This window comes from Chlamydotis macqueenii, chromosome 9 (genome assembly GCF_036417535.1).
Source record: "Chlamydotis macqueenii isolate bChlMac1 chromosome 9, bChlMac1.mat, whole genome shotgun sequence".
NCBI classification, from domain to species: domain Eukaryota; kingdom Metazoa; phylum Chordata; class Aves; order Otidiformes; family Otididae; genus Chlamydotis; species Chlamydotis macqueenii.
The window spans coordinates 5521273-5541583 of record NC_141564.1 but is presented as its reverse complement, the minus strand read 5'-3'; the positions used below and the strand labels follow the sequence as shown (position 1 = coordinate 5541583).

Here is a 20311-nt window from a genome sequence, read left to right as displayed (position 1 = left end):
AGCTGTCAAGTGTCACTAATTACCAAAAGTGCAATGTGTAGCCACAGCAAATTTAATTTACACCAGTCAAGGCTAAAAGAAAAAAAAAAAACAAAAAAAAAAAAAAAAAAAAAAAAAAAACAAAAAAAACCCCACAGCTCAAAAGAAGCATTCAACTAACAGAAATGAACTCACAACTTAATGCTCTTTTAAAAGTTCCTATACACAAGCTGACATTGCCCCATGCTAGCTTTCAGTTTATTCTCCTATCAAAGGTATAAAGGGAGAACATTTTAAAATTGTAAAGCAGGAGTAAGGAATGAGACATGTCCTTTTCCCTGATATTTTAACAATGTCAATTTTGTAACCATGCCTCTCCCCTTTCACCTGCAGGTTTCACTCAAATGCAGTGAATATCCAAGAGAAGGGGAAAATGGCACTAAAAATTGGAGAGCTGGGCTCCAGCTTTCCAAATAAGATCAAGAAGCAAGAATACTTTCAGCCACCGGCCACCATAGCTCTTTCACTCTTTTTTTGTTGTAAAATATCTGTTTCTTACATTAGATAAACTGAAGCCAAAATTCCTGTATAGTGTGTACCATATTACATATATTGCACTCTGATGGCCTATGAGCTAGTATGGCAAACCACTCCATCTTTTAAATTAAATAACAGATATTTACAAGCTGTTCCTGCTATGTTAGCTCTCTCTGGGCTTCTTTTTTTTTTTTTTCTCCCCCTCTTTCTAGAACATTGCTCTGATACAACTTACAAAAACCCAGCTCTGCCAACACACTGGTTTTGTGTGTTAGACTGTTCTACTTCTTTAAGAAACAACTTGTACAGAAAAAAAAAAGTTTTATGTAAAAATGTAATATTATTGTAAATCCTAAAATGGTGTTTCATGTAACTGGATATTAGCTGGCATGACCCAGGACTCTCTAATTCCAGAGATGGAAAAAGATGAGGAAATTCAGCTGCTGCAGGCTAAGTTTTACACTCAGGTGAAACTCTGCACCTTTTAGTCTCTCCAGACTGTATTTCTCAACCTGTCTAGATGCCTAAAAGCCTGAAATATAGTCTGATTTCTCATAATGAGACAGATTAATTCCATACAATCTGTAGAGGCTGTTAAAGAGCTGGGGCCAAAAACTTGGCTTGCTTACACCTCAGTTGTTTAAACACTGTTCTACACATACTGCATGCCTTCTTCAGATGCCCTGAATTACAGTTATGAAGGCTTATTCATTAATGTTAGAATATACATTCTTAGGCTGCCAAAACAGCCCTAAACATCTATACAGCTTCTGTTCTTGTTTTTTGCTCAAATTAAATGCAAACCTAACCCCCTCCTGCAAATAACACTAAGCAATATAAAATTCAGTTCGACATCTGTTTTAGTAGTAGAACCTTGTTAAGCAACACTCACATTTTTCTCACCCTGAGTTTCTTCATGGTGGGGTGCGAGGCATTCCCAAAGGCTACCACAAAGAGGAAGAAACAAGAACTGTGACAGGATCCTCCATGATAGCTCAGTACAAGGGATTTACTGGGGAAAAAATGGAAAAACACCTACTGTTAATATAATTTTAGGCAAGGAGACTATATAGCTTCAGTCATGATCATTTATCTTAAATAGTACATACACAGCTGTTGCAATAGATATTAAAAGTAGCATATATATTTATCACTTGTTTTTTCCAAACAGGTCCACCCCCAAAAAACATATCTAAACTACTTCTTTATATTACAGCATACTGTTTATCATCCTTCCCTCCAAACATCCCTTGGTGGATGTAATCCCGGATACTGGAATCACACTCAGCCCCACCATAACACAGTTGGAAAACTCTCCTGAGATAGATGGCGAGAAAACCTTTAGCGTGAAGGGTCCATTTATGACAAGTGACAGAAAGACAATTCTGGCCAGAGCATTTCTGAGCAAGAAATCAAAATATCCTTACTTTTGTTGTGTAAACCGGAATCTCCTGTATAAGCTCTCTGAAAAAAAGAGCTTGCCTTTATATTTTGTTGTGAATACAACACACTTACCAAGAGTCTAATTATACGTTGGCTGTATAACTCAGGGTTTTGTGGTGTTTTTTTAAATAGAGGTAAGTCAACAGGTATCTTTGAAAAGGAAGAACAGGTCTTTCTCTCATGAAGTAGACAATTTCCTTCAAAGAATGCAATATATTGAAGTGTCCCTCTCCTCCCTCAACTTCTTTCTGTATTTTGATTTTTTTTTTTTTTTTTTATTTTGACTTGCCTCTAGTTAAACAGAATTTAAACTTGATCTGCTCAGGTGCACTTGTAAATACAGATTACATACACTGGAAACAACTCTTCACAAGTTCAGCGTGCTCAGATTGAGTTGAACAATTAAAGAGATAACATTGCAAAATAATAGGGTTATTTTTTCCTCTTTATGATACTAATGAACAACTTGAATGACAAAATGCTGAAAAGCTAAAAGAAACAGCACTTACAAAAGCCAAAACCTTTGGAGAAAGGAGTACAGCTATATCATGGGAAAAAATCAAAATGATGACAGAAAAGGTACTGCACCCAACGAGATGGCACCAGCTCAAATGAACAGCTGTGTAAAGGAAAGCAATATGGACAGGAAAATTATTGAACAAAGCAGCCAGCAAAGGCCTAGGATAAAGGGGACAAAAAAATGGGTAGCAGCAAAAAGAAAATTGGTGAAGTTGTCTGCTAGGAGTGACTTGGCAGGCCACAAAAATAAGCCAACTTACCGAAAGCAGCTTTGTCCATGACCTGCACCCATGGGCTCTGAGGACAACTTTTATTCTGTCTCCTAGAGATAGTCGCTTGTAAGGTAGGTCCTGCTGATCAGCTCTGCAGGGAAAACAGATTGGAAGAAGTCAGTGCAACATCTTGCATTTCCCATGCCTCGTCCTGCTGGGGCCATTTCATCCAAAAACCCAGTCAAGTACCACTTGACCACTCTTTTAATTAAAATTTGCAATTTGTTTGACTGCAGGTATAAACTACTCCTTCCCCTCGTAACCTGTGATCTCACTGTCAGTGAGGGAGAAAAATAGTAACATTTTCTATAAAGGCTCAAAAATGGTGTAGCCTCTAGTGGGGGTTATAAAAGACCAAATATTTTTGTCTGCAAGGTATGTTCCTGGCAGGAAATTAGATTTTTCAGTAATTTTGCTAAACAAAACCATCTGAAGAATCTACATCAAAAACTCCCGAATGGTTTGGTTTTCTTTTTAAATGTAACACACACTCTTGATGTTTGCCACCCTGCATGAGTTGGGGTGTTACCCATGAAAAATGGACAGAGGCAGACAGCTTCAAAGGCAAAGAGACCACAGGATTTCCTAAGGAAAGAGCTACCAACTGCACACGCTTTTGGCTCCTGAAATGCAGAGAAGGGAAGGGCTGGAAATTATCAAGGATTCACTTCCACTAATCCTATCAGGTCCTGTCTCAAGATGTGACGCAGGAGATGGCGCCTCCTCTCTCTTCCCTTGGTCATGCAAAAAAGGAACCGAATCAGCAAATAATGCTACAAATAGGCAAGAGAGGACACCAACAATTAATTAAAATTGATTACATCTCTAATACCACACTTTGTCTTAATTCCTAAAAATGTTTTTGCAAGCTAGAGTTTTTAATGATATAAAATTATTTTACATTTTAAAGTGACAAAGCTGAAGCCCTCTAAGACAATAAGGAGAACAGAAACACAACCACAAAAAAAAAAATCATCCTCTTCAGTAACACAGCAAAGAACACACGTTTTTCTTCAAAATTTTATTTCAATTTAAATTATGGGGCCAGCCAGATTTTTTGGATAAGAAACGCATTTTCCTTAGGAGAAATGAAATGCTACCACGGAAGTAAAATTACAATTGTATACATCTCTTATTAAAAAAAAAAAAAAAAAAAAAAAAAAAAAAGGCAAAACCAAAAACCTCTCACATTTAAATAACTTTTAGTAATACCCTTAAGCCTTCAAGCAGATAAGAAACCACTTCCAGAACAACAGTTTTTTAATACGAAGAGCACATCAAATGAGCTTTAATTTAAATACAACTTCTTTTCGAAAGCCAACATTCAAATGTTTTCACATATTAAAAAAGTCACCATAGCCATTGTTTCCAAGGCCTAATATAGAGTAACCTCTATCCCAGTCCAAATGTTTTCACGTCTTTACACGTATAAATCTTCAGCAGTCTACATTTTTCTAAAGAGGAAGCCTTATATGTTATGGTGAGTAACTTGGCAAATAATGTTTTCCTCCACTCAGCTATGATAAACCAAAATAAAATAAACGGTTAGTACTGAGCTATAATACCACCTCATGGCCAATTCTGCCTGCCTGTGTAAGTGATGTTCGGTAAGAGCAAGCTATTTTCTTTCCTGTAGGCAAAATGAATCTGTTTGCAAAGGATATGTTAAGAACCTTTCAAAGCCCAATTATAACGTAAAGAGCGATTTTAAACAACTGAGTGAAAACACTCATTTTCCTGAAACTATCTGACTTCCCTTGTGAAGGCTTTCAAATCAGCTTAAACATCACTTAGGAGTTTCATCTTGCTGATTGCGCAGTATTTTAATTAGGAAGAGGACAGGAAGCAACAAACACTTTCTACAGCAGTCTCAATCAGACTCAGCCATGCAGAATTTCAACTTTCAGACTCCAATCCGTAAGTTTGCTTGGTTGTGATCTTAGCGTTACTATATGACGGATAGATACAATTTTAATAACATCATTTAGCTATACTTAGTAGATTCCTTTTGTATGGTCACAGTAACAAAAACATGGTGCAAAATCAGTTGGTTTGTTTTTATAAATACTGATAGTTTGCAGCATTAAAGAACAAAATCAACAAAATTAAATCAGTTTGTTACACTAGGACATCTATGAAACTTCTTGAAGTTGGAGGGAATTAAATCATTCAGTTTCACAGCTACTGTACTGAGTTATTCACTGTAAGAAAGAAATGATGCAGGCTCCCCAGATGTAAGAGGAATCGATATTAATTTAGCATAATCTTTGCCATTTGCAGAGCCGGTGAGCACAATGCTAGTTTAATTGAATAAGGTCAATATCATCCAGTAAGAATGTAGTACAAAGGGTTCCAGTTCTCTATTTCAGCCTACTCTAATTGATGGCACCCCGTTATATAAGTGAATACAAATAATTTGTTCGGGTTTTTTTCCTTTTAATGCTGCAGTACTTAATATTGTTAAATCAGCATTTCCATGTGATCCGAAGTATTCAATTACATATGAGCATTCATTTTGCAAAACTCAATATTAGGTAATAGTTACAGACTAATACAATAACATTCCTCTGCTGTACAAATTAAATCATATTTTAAAAGAAATGAGCAGCCTAGGAGTTATATACAAAAGAAACCAGCAAGCATTGTTGAAATGAAATGCAAAATGTCACTGCTAGGTCTACTGTCTGAAATACCTTTAAAGTAAAATTAACAAAAACCCTTAGAACATATTTCCAAGTTTACAAGTCAATTCTCAGAAAAATCAAATCATGTCAAAAAGAAAATTCTATAAAGCAGTGAAAGGCATATATACATTTTCCTTATGAACCTTGAGATTTCACTCTTTTAAAAGTTGCTAAGTTTCGATATCAGTTTATTTGCAAGACAATTGTTTATCCCAATAAGCTCACATCTTAGATACATTTCCCCTTTGATTACAAATAAAGCACTGCACTTTTTTTTTTGTTTAAATCAAGGCATATAATCTTACACTATGGTGCCAGGTATGCACAGGTCACATTGTGCTCATATCTCAAACAAGGTTAAGTGCAAACATACAGATTTATTCAGATTTGCAAGCATGCAACCTGTTACTTAGCTACATTAATACCTTCTCTCCTAAACCAAACTAGTATCTATATGTTTGCTTTCACGAACCTAGTATCTTTCTTTTCAGCACTCCTAAAACAAGCAGTGTCTTTGAATTCTGAAATGACACAAATATCAAGATAGTCCACATTGTGCAAGAAAGCAGCAGCTATGTTTTTCAACTTGGACTAAAAAAGAAAAGAGAAAAACAAAAACCGTTCACTGAACAGCAGATTAGCAGTAATGTTCCTCATGAATCGGTAAGAGTGCCTGATGCTGAATATCTAACAGCAAATGCTGAATTTGGGTTTAATATTTTAAGGGTTTATTGGAGATTAAGCTTCTTGCTGTGCTGGTCTCTTCAAATCCCTGATCTGTTTAACTAAATAGGTCTTCTCATCATTAAATTGTTCATCCTCGGTCCTGTCATTCTGAAACTTGCTGAGGAACTCAATAAGTTTGGTCTGGTTCTTTAGAAGGATGTCTAATATAGGCTGTGTCTTGTTAGGATTGGCTACAAACACCTGCAAGAAAGTAAAAGGCATTTAGCGTAACAGTAGAAAACAGAAGGCTCAGTTAAAAATCAAACCTAGCCAACAGAACAGTGATGACAGTAACTTAAAAATCATGTTTTAATTATTCCATATTCCAGTATCTCTACAGAAAAAGTAATGGAAGTAAGTTTTAAAATAAAATTACTCTTCTTTTTTTTTTTTTTTTTTTTAAAATTAGAATAGAAGCTGAACACCAGTACCAAAGTAAATTCAATTTGCGGGAGGTGATCAGCCACAATACCCTCTGCAGAAACCACTGAAGACACCTCACGGTTAAGTTCTGTAGCAAATGCATGGTTTCATGTTATATACAGTGTCAGATGGGTATCAAAGTTCACTGAAAACATTAATACCTCAAATTATATCTCCAAGCTATTTGCTTGTCTGCTGCAAAGTCATAAAGTATCTGTTATAATGTGCAAACTACAATTTAGGCTTTGAAATTTAGGTGACTTGACCAAAATACTGCTATCCTTCATAGAACCTTCAGCTTGATTAAAACACTTTTGAACTCCACGATGCTTCATGATTTCACAGGAAATCATGCATTCCTCCTTCCCTTACTGCACTTCATCTTTCTTAATTCCAACATTTTCTAAGAGAGATTATACTGACAATCATATGAAAGTCCCCAAGTGGTTTCTAAACAATTTTCAGACTATACAAAGACAGCTATTTATAAAGATGGATCATAATAAAAACAAACATTAGCTCTCTCTTTAAGCACTTAGCAGACATTAAGATAAGCTTCATTTAGGCTCAGCTAATTAGTTCAACTCAAGTTCTGATTGGTTTCTTCTGTTTGTTTTATTGTGGGTTTTTTTAAAACATACCTTAAACACATGGAAGGCCTCAAACTGAATGTTACGACTCTTGTCTCGTAGAAGGTTCATCATTAGTTTGAGATTTTCAGGTTTACTGATGTACTTCGTCATAATTGTGAAGTTGTGTCTGTCCAATAACAACTCACCAAGAAGCTAAAAGTGGAAAACAAGTCTGATTGAAGAAATGACTGATACTGGACATAAGAATCAACTTTTTCGTAAGTGCTTTCAAACACATCGAGTAGTTGACATCAGTATATAGTAACAATACAGTAACAATAGAACTCAAATGTCCTGAATTTCTAAGTGCGGGGTGCATTTTCCTCTTATTTCCATGATGCAGTTTCTTCCTTTTCTCAACAAGTGAAAAAATTGCCTTCTGTTCCCCCCTTATATGAACTGGAATTGAAAGAAAAGCCTTTTTCATTCTTTTTTCTCTACAATTTCTTTTTTTCCCCTCATTTATACAGAAGCTATACATCACCAATAAGAACATGGTTTTAAAAAACAAACAACGTCCCCACACTCTCCCCCCAAAAGTCAGTACTTCAAATGAGAAATATTTACACTTCTTTTACTACCTTCTCTGTCCAGAAGGGAGTAAAAGGATGTTTCCCATAAGTACCATCCTTGCTACAAGTTATGTACTGTATTTATGGTCACTGTTTCTGACCTACTTGAATGCAAGATTAATATTGTTCCAGTCATATCATGCAAATCTTTATTCACTTATTAAAATGTGTCCAGATTTGTTGAAGGAAAAAAAAATCCAACAAAACCAAACATACTTGCATACAGCCATTTCTGCATAGGGAGTGAAATGACTTGGTGTGTGCTGGACACTAAATAATGCAAGGACCAGACTAAAGGAAATTAACTGATGCAAAGAATTAAAACATACAAAAAATTAAAATAAACACTATCCAAGGATGAAGCTGTTTCAATTAAAGTCAACCTACCTTAAAATCAAAGGAATTCCCTAACTTTGCATTTAAGAGGAAAATAAAATTGGCTTACCTTAAGTGACTGTCTCTTTGTCACATAATTTTCTGAATGAAGTAACTTCTCATATTCACTGAAGAACTGAACATAGAATAAAGAGAAGAGTTAGGACTTTTCCAAGTGTCATATGCACTCTTCTTCCAAATGCTTATATAAACTGGAAGAGATGCGAATCCATAACAAAAAATGTAAACAAAATCTGAACTCTCAGTTAGGTTCCTATAAGTCACTACTGTTTAAACATTGTATACACTTTAAAAAAAAAAAAAGTTTATTTACACTTTCAGAAGCCTTTAATGTTTAGATTGTAACATGCTGGAAATAGTTGTTACCTCATTATTGCTTATACTGTAATAGTTCCTGCTACTGAACACTGTTCATTAATTTCAGGAGTCCCCTGCAGGTGGAAGAGGGCTCTCCTGTATTCTTTGGTTGCCATGGGTTAATACAGACAAAAGAAAACGACAAGGAAAGGGTTCCCTCTAGCGGAAAAATCTGATCTAGCTTTCACAGAACTACATGTCTGCTGCCTTCTCTTCTTTTTACACCTTTCTACATTCAACAATAAGGTCTTGATCCTAATTTTACCGCTTAGTAGAAATTACTTAAAGTTGAATCGGTTTAATATTGTATGTAAAATTCCAAAAACAAGGTTAAACAAGAAATGAAAATACTGATTTATTCAAACAAGATACACAACACTAGAAAATTCTGAATATTAAAATGTATCTGCTCACCCTATCATAATGTTGTTCCAAAAACTCTGCACTTAGCAACTTGTGTCTGGTAAGCAAATCCTGTAAAAGAGCACACACCCAAGATTTTCACTAAAATATTTAAACAGTACATATACATTCTCATTCAACAGTGAGTATACATAAGATATGGAATGGAAAATTTTGCTATTTCATTAAACAAATAAATTTAGGACATTTCTAAGGATCTTCACATCACTTAGGAACAGTCTGCTATGTTTATGTTAGTTCACACAGGTAGATACCCTGTGGAATTATCACTGAAGAATGCCATTTATGGATCAAGGCTATGCTCTGCACAGAACTATACAAAACCAAGGTTAAGACTCACTACTCAATACTGATCAATATTATGCTTACAGTCCTATAACTGGTTGTTTTACGCCAACAAAAAATTTCCACAGACAAAGCGTCAAATAGACTCAGGTTCGTAACAGAATGACAAGTAGTTTGCTCACTTGAGGAACTGGAGACACAGATTACAAAGCCCCCGGCATGGAAGCGCACATGTATTCAGCTAATGCATGACAGTTTAAATCTTGGTTTCTAGAATGAAAGTTATTGGGAACACAGTATATTTATTTAAATAAATGTCTTGCATTCTGAGAAATAAGGAAGAACGGTGTCCAGCTTACCCATTTCCATCACGATCTATTTTTTTCCCCATCTCCCTAGGTTTCTTTTGCCCAGGAATGTAACACACGTCATCTGGGTTCACATAGTGGAGAATTACAGAATTACTAATTCAAATGCTGTATGTAAATTACCTTGAACGTGGCAAATGCATCCGAAGCAATGTCAAACGTTGACATTTCCACATATCTGAAGAAATCATAGAATTGCTCTGACCACAAAATTATTTTCGCAAGTGGTTCATGCCTGATGCATTCTCTAAGCATTATTCCACAATTTAAAGCAATTTCTGGAGATTCGTACCTATTTAAAAAGAAAAAAAAAAAACAAACCACAAAGATTCTTTACAAATACTTTCAAAAGTTAGTATGGCAACACCACACCGCTAATTACAGTTTTCAGTGCTATCAACTAAACAAAAATTCAAAAAAGCTAGAAGTACTTATTTCTGCATTAAACTCCACTTTTAATTACCTTATATGAAATATTACTGAAATCACTGTCAATTAAATGCTAAATTATAGCCAATACAAATGACTTGCACAAACTGAGAATCAAGGCTAAATAAAAATATTTTCTTCATACTCAAAATCAGTTTTCTTTTTTTCATATTGGTGGGATTGCAGACATCTGGATAAGCAGTAGGTGATTTCTGTCCTGAAAGCTGCTTGTTTTAACATGACAGCAATTTACATAAAACTATCCATAATGGGAGCATGAAAGTTTAATACTACTAGACATAAATTCATGTCTCCTCTTTCATTAAACCATTTTTCAGCATCACTGGCTACTCTACACATGACAGGCTTCAAAGATGAAATGCTGCCAACGGTGTCCTCTGATTGTAAGGACAATATTGAACACCTCTGTGCCTGAGTCTTCATTGCCTCCAGCAAAGTATGTGCACCTTCTTACAAGGGACCTCTGGAACACGTCCATCACCGATCTGATGAAAGTGATGAAGCCATCTCTGATGGCTTCCTTTAGAAAATGTCGGAACACTTCCCTGGCAGGCATTCTTGCTCAAATACTACAGGGTTCTCTGAGCTGATTTTAGAGTACACCAACAGCAGCTGCCAAAATCTCACAACAGTGAGTTTGAGACACATTTGATAGAAATACACCTTTGTATTTGCTACTAGCTCCTTGTTTTCCCAGAAAGCTAAGAGTTGCGATCTGGATGAAGACTGGACTGCCTTTCCAAACCAAGAACTCACCTAAGCATGTTGCAATGTAAGCTACAGCAGTCTACAAAAAAGTTATGTCTGTTGTTACCTGCCTGGTTCTGGAGCAGTCAAACCCTCTTATACACCTTTATACACCAACATTTCTTATTAATTAATTTTCATGTCAAATCCTGCAATACTTTCCATTTAACCCATCATGGAGATACTGAACTTTTTGAGACTCATCCCATAGTTTAAATTCACATACATTTGAATCAGTTGGATAGTAGATGTAGCTTTAGTGACTTAAATGTTAACTAAATGCCCATTTCAAAAATCCTGACTTGTGTTTCAACAATCTCTGGCAGAATAATACTCTTTGAAGAGTGGGAACACAAGACTAAAAAGTAGAACAAATGTTTTACAGCTTTCAATGAAAGCATGCTGAGAAAGTAGTTTCATCTCCCTGCACCTCAAATGTCTTTCCCTTCTTTTGTATATTATTTTGAAGAAGTACTGAATCAATATTTTCTTTTGTGTTACACCACAATTAATAATCCTTTTATCCCTCCAACATTTAAATTCTGCTCCCCCCAAAAATCAGGGCTGTAATGCAGGGCAGGTGGGAAACAACCAAAGCAGCACTTCTGGCAGACCAGTATAGATCTTGCTCTCATATGAACTGAACTAAACATTCCACACTGCTTCTGATGCTAAACCTTTGGAGTCAGCATGAAACTGGATGATGTAAAAGTCCTGCTTTCTCTACAGAGGAAATTTCTTGTACAATCCATTTTGCAGGGGCTTACACAAATGGCCAAGATTAGGTGAACATAAAGATGTTACAATAAAATAACCTAATTTGCCAGCTATGTTGCAGGTCAGCATCTCTAATTACTACTATGAACTAGGAGGAGTGAAAAGGAAAAAATACAATAAAGCTTCAGGTTTAAATATTAAAAATACACTCAATTATCCTCACATCTCAATGCTACCAACACAACACAGGAAAGTATCTCACTGGAAAGCATGGCCTTTTCATACATCCTCTAGCTGCCCCAGTAGGTGGAATAAGTACTCATCAATGGCAGTAAGCTTACTCAGCAGCTTTAACACAAACTTCAAATTTCTAGCTGCATTTAAAAACTGTTTTATTAGTCTTTGATGAACTTCCCTATCTCAGAACAGCACATTGGAATTGCAATTTTCAGAAATTTCTTAATTAATGTTATTAAAAACATAAGCAATTTTTTTAAATTGAGAAAGAATATTCTCAATTTTTGAAAAAAAAAAATCTTATTTTAACATGAAAATGTTAATAACACCTTTCTGCTTTCATGTTTGAGATCCACAGCTCTACATGTGGCAACTGCATATTCAGCATGGCACAATTCTCCAATATCCAGCACACCAGACAATACCAGAATAGAGGACAAAACAGCAGCCTGGCATGCACCATATACCCCCCAAATAATTCTCTCTCTGGTCAAGTCCGAGTTGGTGCATTTGTGTAACTACAGGAATATAAATCATTACGAATAAAAAGTTTAAGACCAAACTAAAACCAATGGATAGGACAGAAAACTGGAAATGACAGTAGTTAGAGGAAATAAACAGCATTTAACTCTTGATGAAGAAATAAGTTCACAAGGAAATAGTTTGGATCACAGAGTATTCTGAAAGGAAAATGTCTCTACTACCCCAGCAAGAGTGTTTTAGGTTACTAACAGTTCTCAATTTACAGTCATATTTCATGCAAAAGTATATTTTTTGTGTTTTGTTACTCAAATTTTCCTTTACTTAGGGGAATTACAGGCAGGCCCCAAGGGGAAGGGGGGGGGCGGGGAAGTCAAGCATACTGCAAAGGAAGAAAAAATATTTCAAAAGTCATTCTTCTCCGTTAATTTAAAAAATTCTTACTTCATGTAAAAGCACATTTATGTTTCACAGTGTACATACCCTTTTAATAGCATGAACAATATATTCTGTTGAGTGCAGATGTATTCAACTGTGGGAGTTCTTGTACCAATTTGCCTTCTGAGAATGTTGTTGAAAATTTGTGCAACATCTTTTTTGCCCTGTTAAAAACATTAGCAGTTAAACACAAAATATTCAAGTCCAGCAGGCATATAACAATCTCATGCATCCACACTGAGTTCTGCAGTTCAGTTAGCCTTCGTACTCCGATCTTAAACAGACCAAACTTTCCGTTTCTTCATATCCATTTCAACTATGCCAAAGCACTCAAAACATTACATCACGCTGTAGCCAGATCATGGGTAATTTACATTAAGAAGCAGAGCCAGTTGATGTTTCATCAGATACTACTATGTATCATCAATCTCCCCGGCTTGTTTTATACTTGTTTTTGCTAATAACATACCGGTTTTTAACTGGGCTCTTGCCTGAAAGTGTGTTTCTTCAATACTCCATCATCCTCTCCCCTTGCCTAGGAACACGTAACGCCACCACTAAGAGTGTGCAGAGCATCTCTCACTGCAGTGTTAACGTCCAACCGAAAACCTTAACTTATGGGAGCTAAATAAATAAGTAAGAACCCATCCACTGACCTAAAATTCAAGTCTCCCGTTTCTCAATAGACAAAAGAAGTGTAAGACCAGGATGCTGGAATTCAGCACAGATTATACACAAGAAAATGCCCAAGCATAGCACCAAACAGTACAAAACGAGCTGAAAATGTTTTCTCTGTTGAATCTATATATAGGTCTTATTTATTTATTCTACCAGACCATAGCTAAAGATGATAAATTGGTAAGGACATCTAACAAAAAGCTGATTATAAATATAAGCACTTTTCACACTCACTCATACGCACCATTTGAAAGTCAGATTTCTGCAACTAACTTTCTATTTTGGATTGCCATAAAGACAACTTCAGGACTATGCATTATCAGATCTAATCCAGAAAAAGCCTAGGCAAACTAAGCCCAGACTTGCAAATAAAGACCCATTAAGCAACTCCACCTGAAGGTTCCCTGAATGCTATACACAAAAAACATACGTAGATAATGTTTCTTGACAATCTATAGCTGTACTATGAATGTCTTGAGCAACATCAGCTTTTGAGTAAAATGCAAGGCATATTTAATTAGGAAGAATTTTAGAAACAACAGCCATTATTCAAAATTATTTCCGTTTTCTAATCAACATCAAGACGACTGCCTAAGAAAAAAATCAAATGTTTATAAAAATGTAGGAGGACTGTAGTTTTACAAATGGTATGTTTGTGAATCGCTACGGACAGTTTTGTGAAGAGTGTTGTTTTCAGGATATAAGAGTTTGTTTGTACACGCTTGTTTTCTCAATTACAATTCCATTGAAAGCCAGCCCAAAGCAACACCAGAACTCTTTGTTCTGAAATGAGTAGAGCAGTGTTTCCAGAAATTGCTTTACTCAAACTCCACATAATATAGTCATCAACTCTCATTCACTATCATGGCCAACTCTGCACTGGATCTCACAATTTGCTTTGGATTCACCAGCAAGAACAGCATTTCCTTATTATGCAGATAATTGAACCGGTAGTGGCACACAGTAATACCACAGCTAGTTATTGTCAGAAGGACACATTACTAAGTGATCTCATGGCCTAACAAGGGCAAACAGACACTGAACCCTGTGCCAACGGTCACGACTGCAAGAGGTGAGAGGGAGACTGTGCTGGTATTGTCTCCCGAGTAGAAGGATTCAGGCTCCTTTATGCAAAAGGCGGTTTTGTTTTGGATTTTGTTTTCCTCATTTAAAAAAATAAGAACAAAAAACCGAGCTCCACAAAGGATACCATCTCTCCTACTGACACACCAGTGCAAATCAGCACAGAGATAACTGGTAAGTTTGTAAGACTGGCAAGTAGATGGTTGTGTTGACTGCTTTACTTGGAAAGCAAGCTTCCAGATATGGGTATCATTTTAAACAGACCTTTACGTACAGCAAGGTCGGGCAGTTTCTTAGTTAAAACCTCAAAACTGCTACTTTTCTGGGTTCTAATTTGCTACTTTTGGCCAGGTGGGGCCTTTCCCATACTGTTTAGATTCAAATACATTGGAGCCAGTTTAAGAGTCAGGGTGAACAGTCCCAGTCTATTAATGAGCTGTCTATTCCTGTTCTACAAGGAAGCCTTCTTCAGGAATGAGAGTGAAGTTCTGGACAAAAAAAATATGATGTTTACTTCATTACTGGAATGACCTCAAGCTGGGGTCACCAGAAGGAATAAACGCTAGATCTACTCTTCAAGTTTAAGAACCAACAGGAAACAAGTTTGAATTTCCACTGGTAATAGAGAAATCCTTTCCAGTACAGGAAACTCCCCAAGCATAGGAATGTGGGATATCGAAGTTGACATCTGATTGACTTTGTAACCACTGGGAAGCTCATGTCCTTTGGAGCAGAGGTGTGTAACAACAATAGCTGGACAGTCCGTCAGATCCCATCCTTAAAAAGCAGACATGGTCCAGCCTAGAAAGCAGCGTGACCGACTTGTTCGCTCTCAAAGGGGAATTGTCATATCCTTGTGTAACAAAGCAGCAGAAGGTCCACAAGCAGGAAAGTAGTCACAATCTTTTAAAGTCCCCTTAGAATAAAATGAACAGTTCTCCTTAATGTACAAATTGTTATCATTCTTCTTTCACAGGAGATAATGAAGGTTTCCTTCACTAAGAACTGGGCTGAGTAAACACCAAGCTGATAAGAATCTAGATGTCGGCAGAATCCAGATGACGTTTCTGACTTCCTCTCTTCAGCAACTGAAGGCCATCACATTTTAGCATTCTCTCGCAGCTTTCCCAGGTCTCATTGCTTATTTAACAACCTGAACGTTTTATGTTTGGTATAAACAGTTGTGTGGGTAGGGAAAAAATACCACCATATTACAATTAAACACAAATCAGAGGGAGTTATGGGTGGGGTTGAGGGGAGAGAAGAAAGAACAGGGAAGAAAGCCACTGTTTTTGGAACGTCAAACTACAATAAGACTTTAAACTGTTGTGTTTGCATAGTGAACAACCTGTTTATGAACAATACAGTTTTTAAACAACCTTAAGTCTTTATGGTCAAGGCTGTGGAGTGAGATACATGGGGTTTGGCTCCTTGCCTAGATAATCCCACGCTTCTAGCGGGACCTTAGGGAAAATAGGAAAACCAAACTGTACTGCTATTTCTTATAACTAAATAGGGTGGTTTTTCACTGTGGTACTGGGAAGCTAAATTATTCCATGTGATGTGGTGACAAATGCCAGAGAGATGTTTGAATACAAATAAGTATTGCTGTTTTTAAGTAATCAATAAAAACTTGCGTTTGTTTGGTTTTTTAATAAACATTAAAAAAAAAACCAAACAACCAGAAAAATGGTTGCAGCACTTGTTTCTAAAGAGAGAGAGAAATACTGGACTGTTATTAAAACTAACAGCTTTACCTTAAGTATTTAAAATTCTTCATAAATGTTACAATAATTATCTTACTTTTCCAAGTAATTTAATTTAATGAGATGAGAATATAGACATGCCTTGTAGCTTGCGTTCACTATGGGACTACGACTAAGAGATTAAACCTTCTCCATACACAACAATTAAAAATTATTCCATAATTTTAACAGAACTGTATCATCAGGATTAAAGGTTTATCTACTTCAATTTTTTTTTTGTGGTTTATGTGCCTAAATTCACAGATTTCTTATTTTATATTTACTTAATTATCTAGGTAGTTTGGAACGAGTTCTCTTTCTAGTAGTTTTGACCCAGCCAGAAAAAAAAGCTGAAGATCAAAAGATGTCTTAATGAATTAAAGGGGCGGGAATCCAGATGTGTTTATTTTAACATATACAATATAAGAAATACCAAACTTGTTTTCTTACCTCAAAATCAATTAGCTGCAAGTCGGCTACTAGGGTACTAAGAAGACCACTGTTGTACAGCTCTTGAGCAAGCTGTGCCACAGCTTCTGTCTGTGGTTCTTTTTCATTTGTGCCATACAAGATTTCTTTCATGGCAACAAGGTTTTTTGAGACCTCTTCAGTGGCCTAGAGAAAATGGGAAAAGAACAGTTAGACCACAATGTCATTTCTCTTTGTAACTGCACACTCTATTATTCTTTTAATCCACAAAATTCTATTAAGGGAAAAAAAAAAAAAACCAGGAAATGACAACCTGTTAAAAAAAAAAAAAAAAAAAAACAACAGATAATCCTTCTGCAAATAAGACTGTTATATGTTATTAAAAAAAGAAAGGCAGAGGCAAGAAACACACAATTTATTTGACAAGTTACCAAAAGTAAAAATCTCTTCCTTTTTACTGCCTTTAAACTTCCCATTCAAAAAAAATCCCCTAAAGAATAGCAATGGGATGCAAAGAACCCAACAAAATTTCCATTCCATAAAACAGGTACGCAGGACCAGACTGGAAAACATGACATAGAGACACATGCCAGTTTCTAGTGAACTGCTCAGAGAGAACAAATGTACCTCTTCCACAGATTTTGCACTATCAGGTTCTGTCAAATACTAGGCTCCCGTTCCAGTCAGTGGGGATGAAATTTTCCTTTCCAACTAAACAAAACCTCAAAGAGAACCTCCTTTAATTTTCAGATTATCTCAGTATACAAGAACAAACTGGCAAATAGACCCAGGAAGAGGTGTATTCAAAAGAAAACAGCGATACGGGACACAATTAAAAGTCTAAGACACTTCCCACTGAAGTCCATCTAACAGAAGACAGGTAGGTCCGACCTCTCGCTTAGGGAAGCCAGCGTAAGGAATCCTTAAGCTGCTGTGATGGGCTGCAGTAGCGTTTAGCAGTGGAAGTAGAGTTACCTCATGAGTAAAACTAAAAAAATCAACACAAACACTTCTAACACCCACTTCTGAATCTTAAAACACAGTTATCTTGGAGAAAAAAGAACTACTCCTTTCAAAGATATATGTTTACGTGGCTTGGGGGCAAAGCATTGACAACGCTTATCATAAATAGCTGGTTTAATTATATTGTATTAGTTCCTCACATGCCTGAGAAGTATGAATGGTTTGCAAGTGCATTACTTTTCCATAATTAGATTAACCTGCCAACAAGCTATGCATGTATTTTAATGTAAAATATTTACGATTGGTAGCACATGGAAAATTAATGAAGAGAAAAAATGGTCACTTTCTGGATATGAGCTGTCCTATAAGGCGTAGGTAAAGATTTCTCGTTTGTGCGTTATATCTAGAGAGGCTTAAGATCAGCACGACACATACACTACTGAAGCCAAGCCATTCCAGCTTTGCTAGGTATGCAGCAAGGATTCCGTGACCTTTAAGGAGGCTCCATATCATTTTTAGCTCCTCCACAACTTCCCACTCCCCGCTGCCACCCTCTTCTTGCTAACTGCAGTTCCTAGTCCCAGTTGTCTCCTCCTTAATCGAAATTCCAAAGGATTTTCTGTGCACTGTTAGTACGACAGCAAGAAGCAGGTGCTCGATAAGACGGCTAAGAGTCATGACAGCTCCTGAAGACATAAAATAAGAAAGCCAGCTCACCATATTGTAGTAGTACTACGCCACACAACTGTTCTATTTCTTTAAAATTCAGAAGAAATATCTCTTCACTAGGAAAAGAACTGGAACATCTGTCAAATGTGGAGATACAAAGAGATGCTTTTGATGCATGGCTACCAAGAAAAGAGGAAGCAGCAATAAAAATTCTATCGCAGTTTGTCTCTCCACACTAAATTGGAAAGCAAAATGAAAGAGGAAGAAAGAGAGGTTCCAGTAGTTCCCTATTTTAAGTAAGACAGTGGCAATACTGAGGGCATGTCTGCAATTAAGAAGAATTTCAGTGGATCATTTTTCATACTAAATCCCCAGAAAACAGAAGAACCTTTTCAAAACTTTAATAAACACACTTGAAGGCTCTTCCTCACTACCAAGCCAAGAAAGATATTAATAACAGAAATGCTTACAAACCAGACAGAAAAAATAGTGTACCTGACACAAAAAATACAGTGTTTCCAAACACCAAGTGCGCAGGGTTTTTTTTTGTTTGCTTGTTGTTTTGGGGGTTTTTTTTGGTTGGTTTTTTTTTGTTGTTGTTGTTTGTTTGGTTGTTTGCTTGGGTTTTTTTTAAACATGAACATACAACTCATGAATTTCAAGAGACACCAGGACTTAAATTTATTTCTCATGCTCTTCACAACTGTCAAGACCATCTGAATGTGCTTCACTTGAACTTGGAATGAAACTCAGCTTCAGTGGGAAGTAACGGTTAGAGACACAGAAACACAGAACAGCTTTGTTTGGAAGGTTCCTCAGAAGGTCATCAGGGTCCAAACACCTGCTCAAGGCAGGGCCAACTTCAAAGTCCTGTTGTCAGGTTGATCAGGCTCACGGCCAGCCACGCTCTGAATAGCTCTATTGATGGACACTCCATAGCTTCTCTAGGCAACCTGTACCGATTTCTGACCACCTTCAGCATGAAGAGATTTGCTTCAACTTAGGCCAAACTATCATTTCCGGATACATACTAGAAATACAGAAATATTAGGTTTTCTGAAAGTATTAATCAATAACAAAGGGTTTATGCAATACAGTTCCATAAAATACAACATTTCTACATTCCCTTCTCTTCTTCTCTAAAACTCAACATCAAAAGGACTGGAAATAAACTCCTGCAAACTTGTTCTAGAATGTCTCTGCTCTTCTATATTCCACAAACTCTCAAACATATTCCAAATAAATGGTGTGCAGAGCTGTTTTTGCAATTTCAGATTCAGAATAGAATTTAGATAGCTACACTGAAAAATGTAATGCTACATTTAATACCAATGTTAAGAAATAAGTGAAAAACTAGGAAAAAAATTCAAGACAGACAAGAGAAGGCTAACTAGCATTACTTGCAAGATTTCCCAAGATACTGAGATCTAAATAATTGCCTAAGATGCTGCTTTAACAGGAAAAGAAAAAAAAAAAAAAATCTCTAGAGAAAAATCAAAATGCACAACGAAGTTAATCCAAAAACCCATGATCAAAAGTGGCCTTAATCAGAAACCAAATATATATATAAATAAAATATATATATTCCAATAAAATATATAAGCAGGACATATTTTAAATATGTAGAATACATATACATAGAATATATTTTAGATATTCTACATATTACAGTCTATAAGGAAATACATATAACTTTAATATATAATGTATTATATATTTTATATAATGGAATTTTTATATATATATATTCTCAACATCGAGAGGAGTTTTAGAGAAAAATTCCATGACAAGTCACATTTTCAATTCAATGGTGCCAGACAGTCAATACCATTTAAGAATAAGTCAAACTATAAAAGAAAAAAATGTAAAATAAGGAAAATAAAGAAAGCACTTATTTCTCTATTTTTATCAAAGACAGGAAGATATTATTTAAAAATAAAAACAGACACCATGAAGCTACATATGTAACTGTCCCACCAGAATAGTTGCAAGTCTTTACAGCTATGAACTGTTATGGTTTATTCCAGTCTCTAGGGTATTTCACTGATATTTCAAAAAT

General features: G+C 36.0%; 1 protein-coding gene across 2 annotated transcripts in view; it reads right to left on the bottom strand.

Moving 5' to 3' along the window:
* Positions 1-3756: 3756 nt before the first annotated feature.
* The window catches only part of CAB39 (calcium binding protein 39), a 44090-nt gene continuing 27535 nt past the window's right edge, over positions 3757-20311 (bottom strand). For both annotated transcript variants that reach the window (XM_086754756.1, XM_086754757.1), the window contains 7 exons: positions 16642-16806; positions 12731-12849; positions 9740-9908; positions 8955-9014; positions 8233-8298; positions 7225-7368; positions 3757-6361 (listed from right to left, as the gene is read on the bottom strand). In XM_086754756.1, coding sequence (XP_086610882.1) covers positions 6173-6361; positions 7225-7368; positions 8233-8298; positions 8955-9014; positions 9740-9908; positions 12731-12849; positions 16642-16806 — 912 coding nt within the window. In that variant the 3' untranslated portion in view covers positions 3757-6172. The remainder of the gene's footprint in view (positions 6362-7224; positions 7369-8232; positions 8299-8954; positions 9015-9739; positions 9909-12730; positions 12850-16641; positions 16807-20311) is intronic.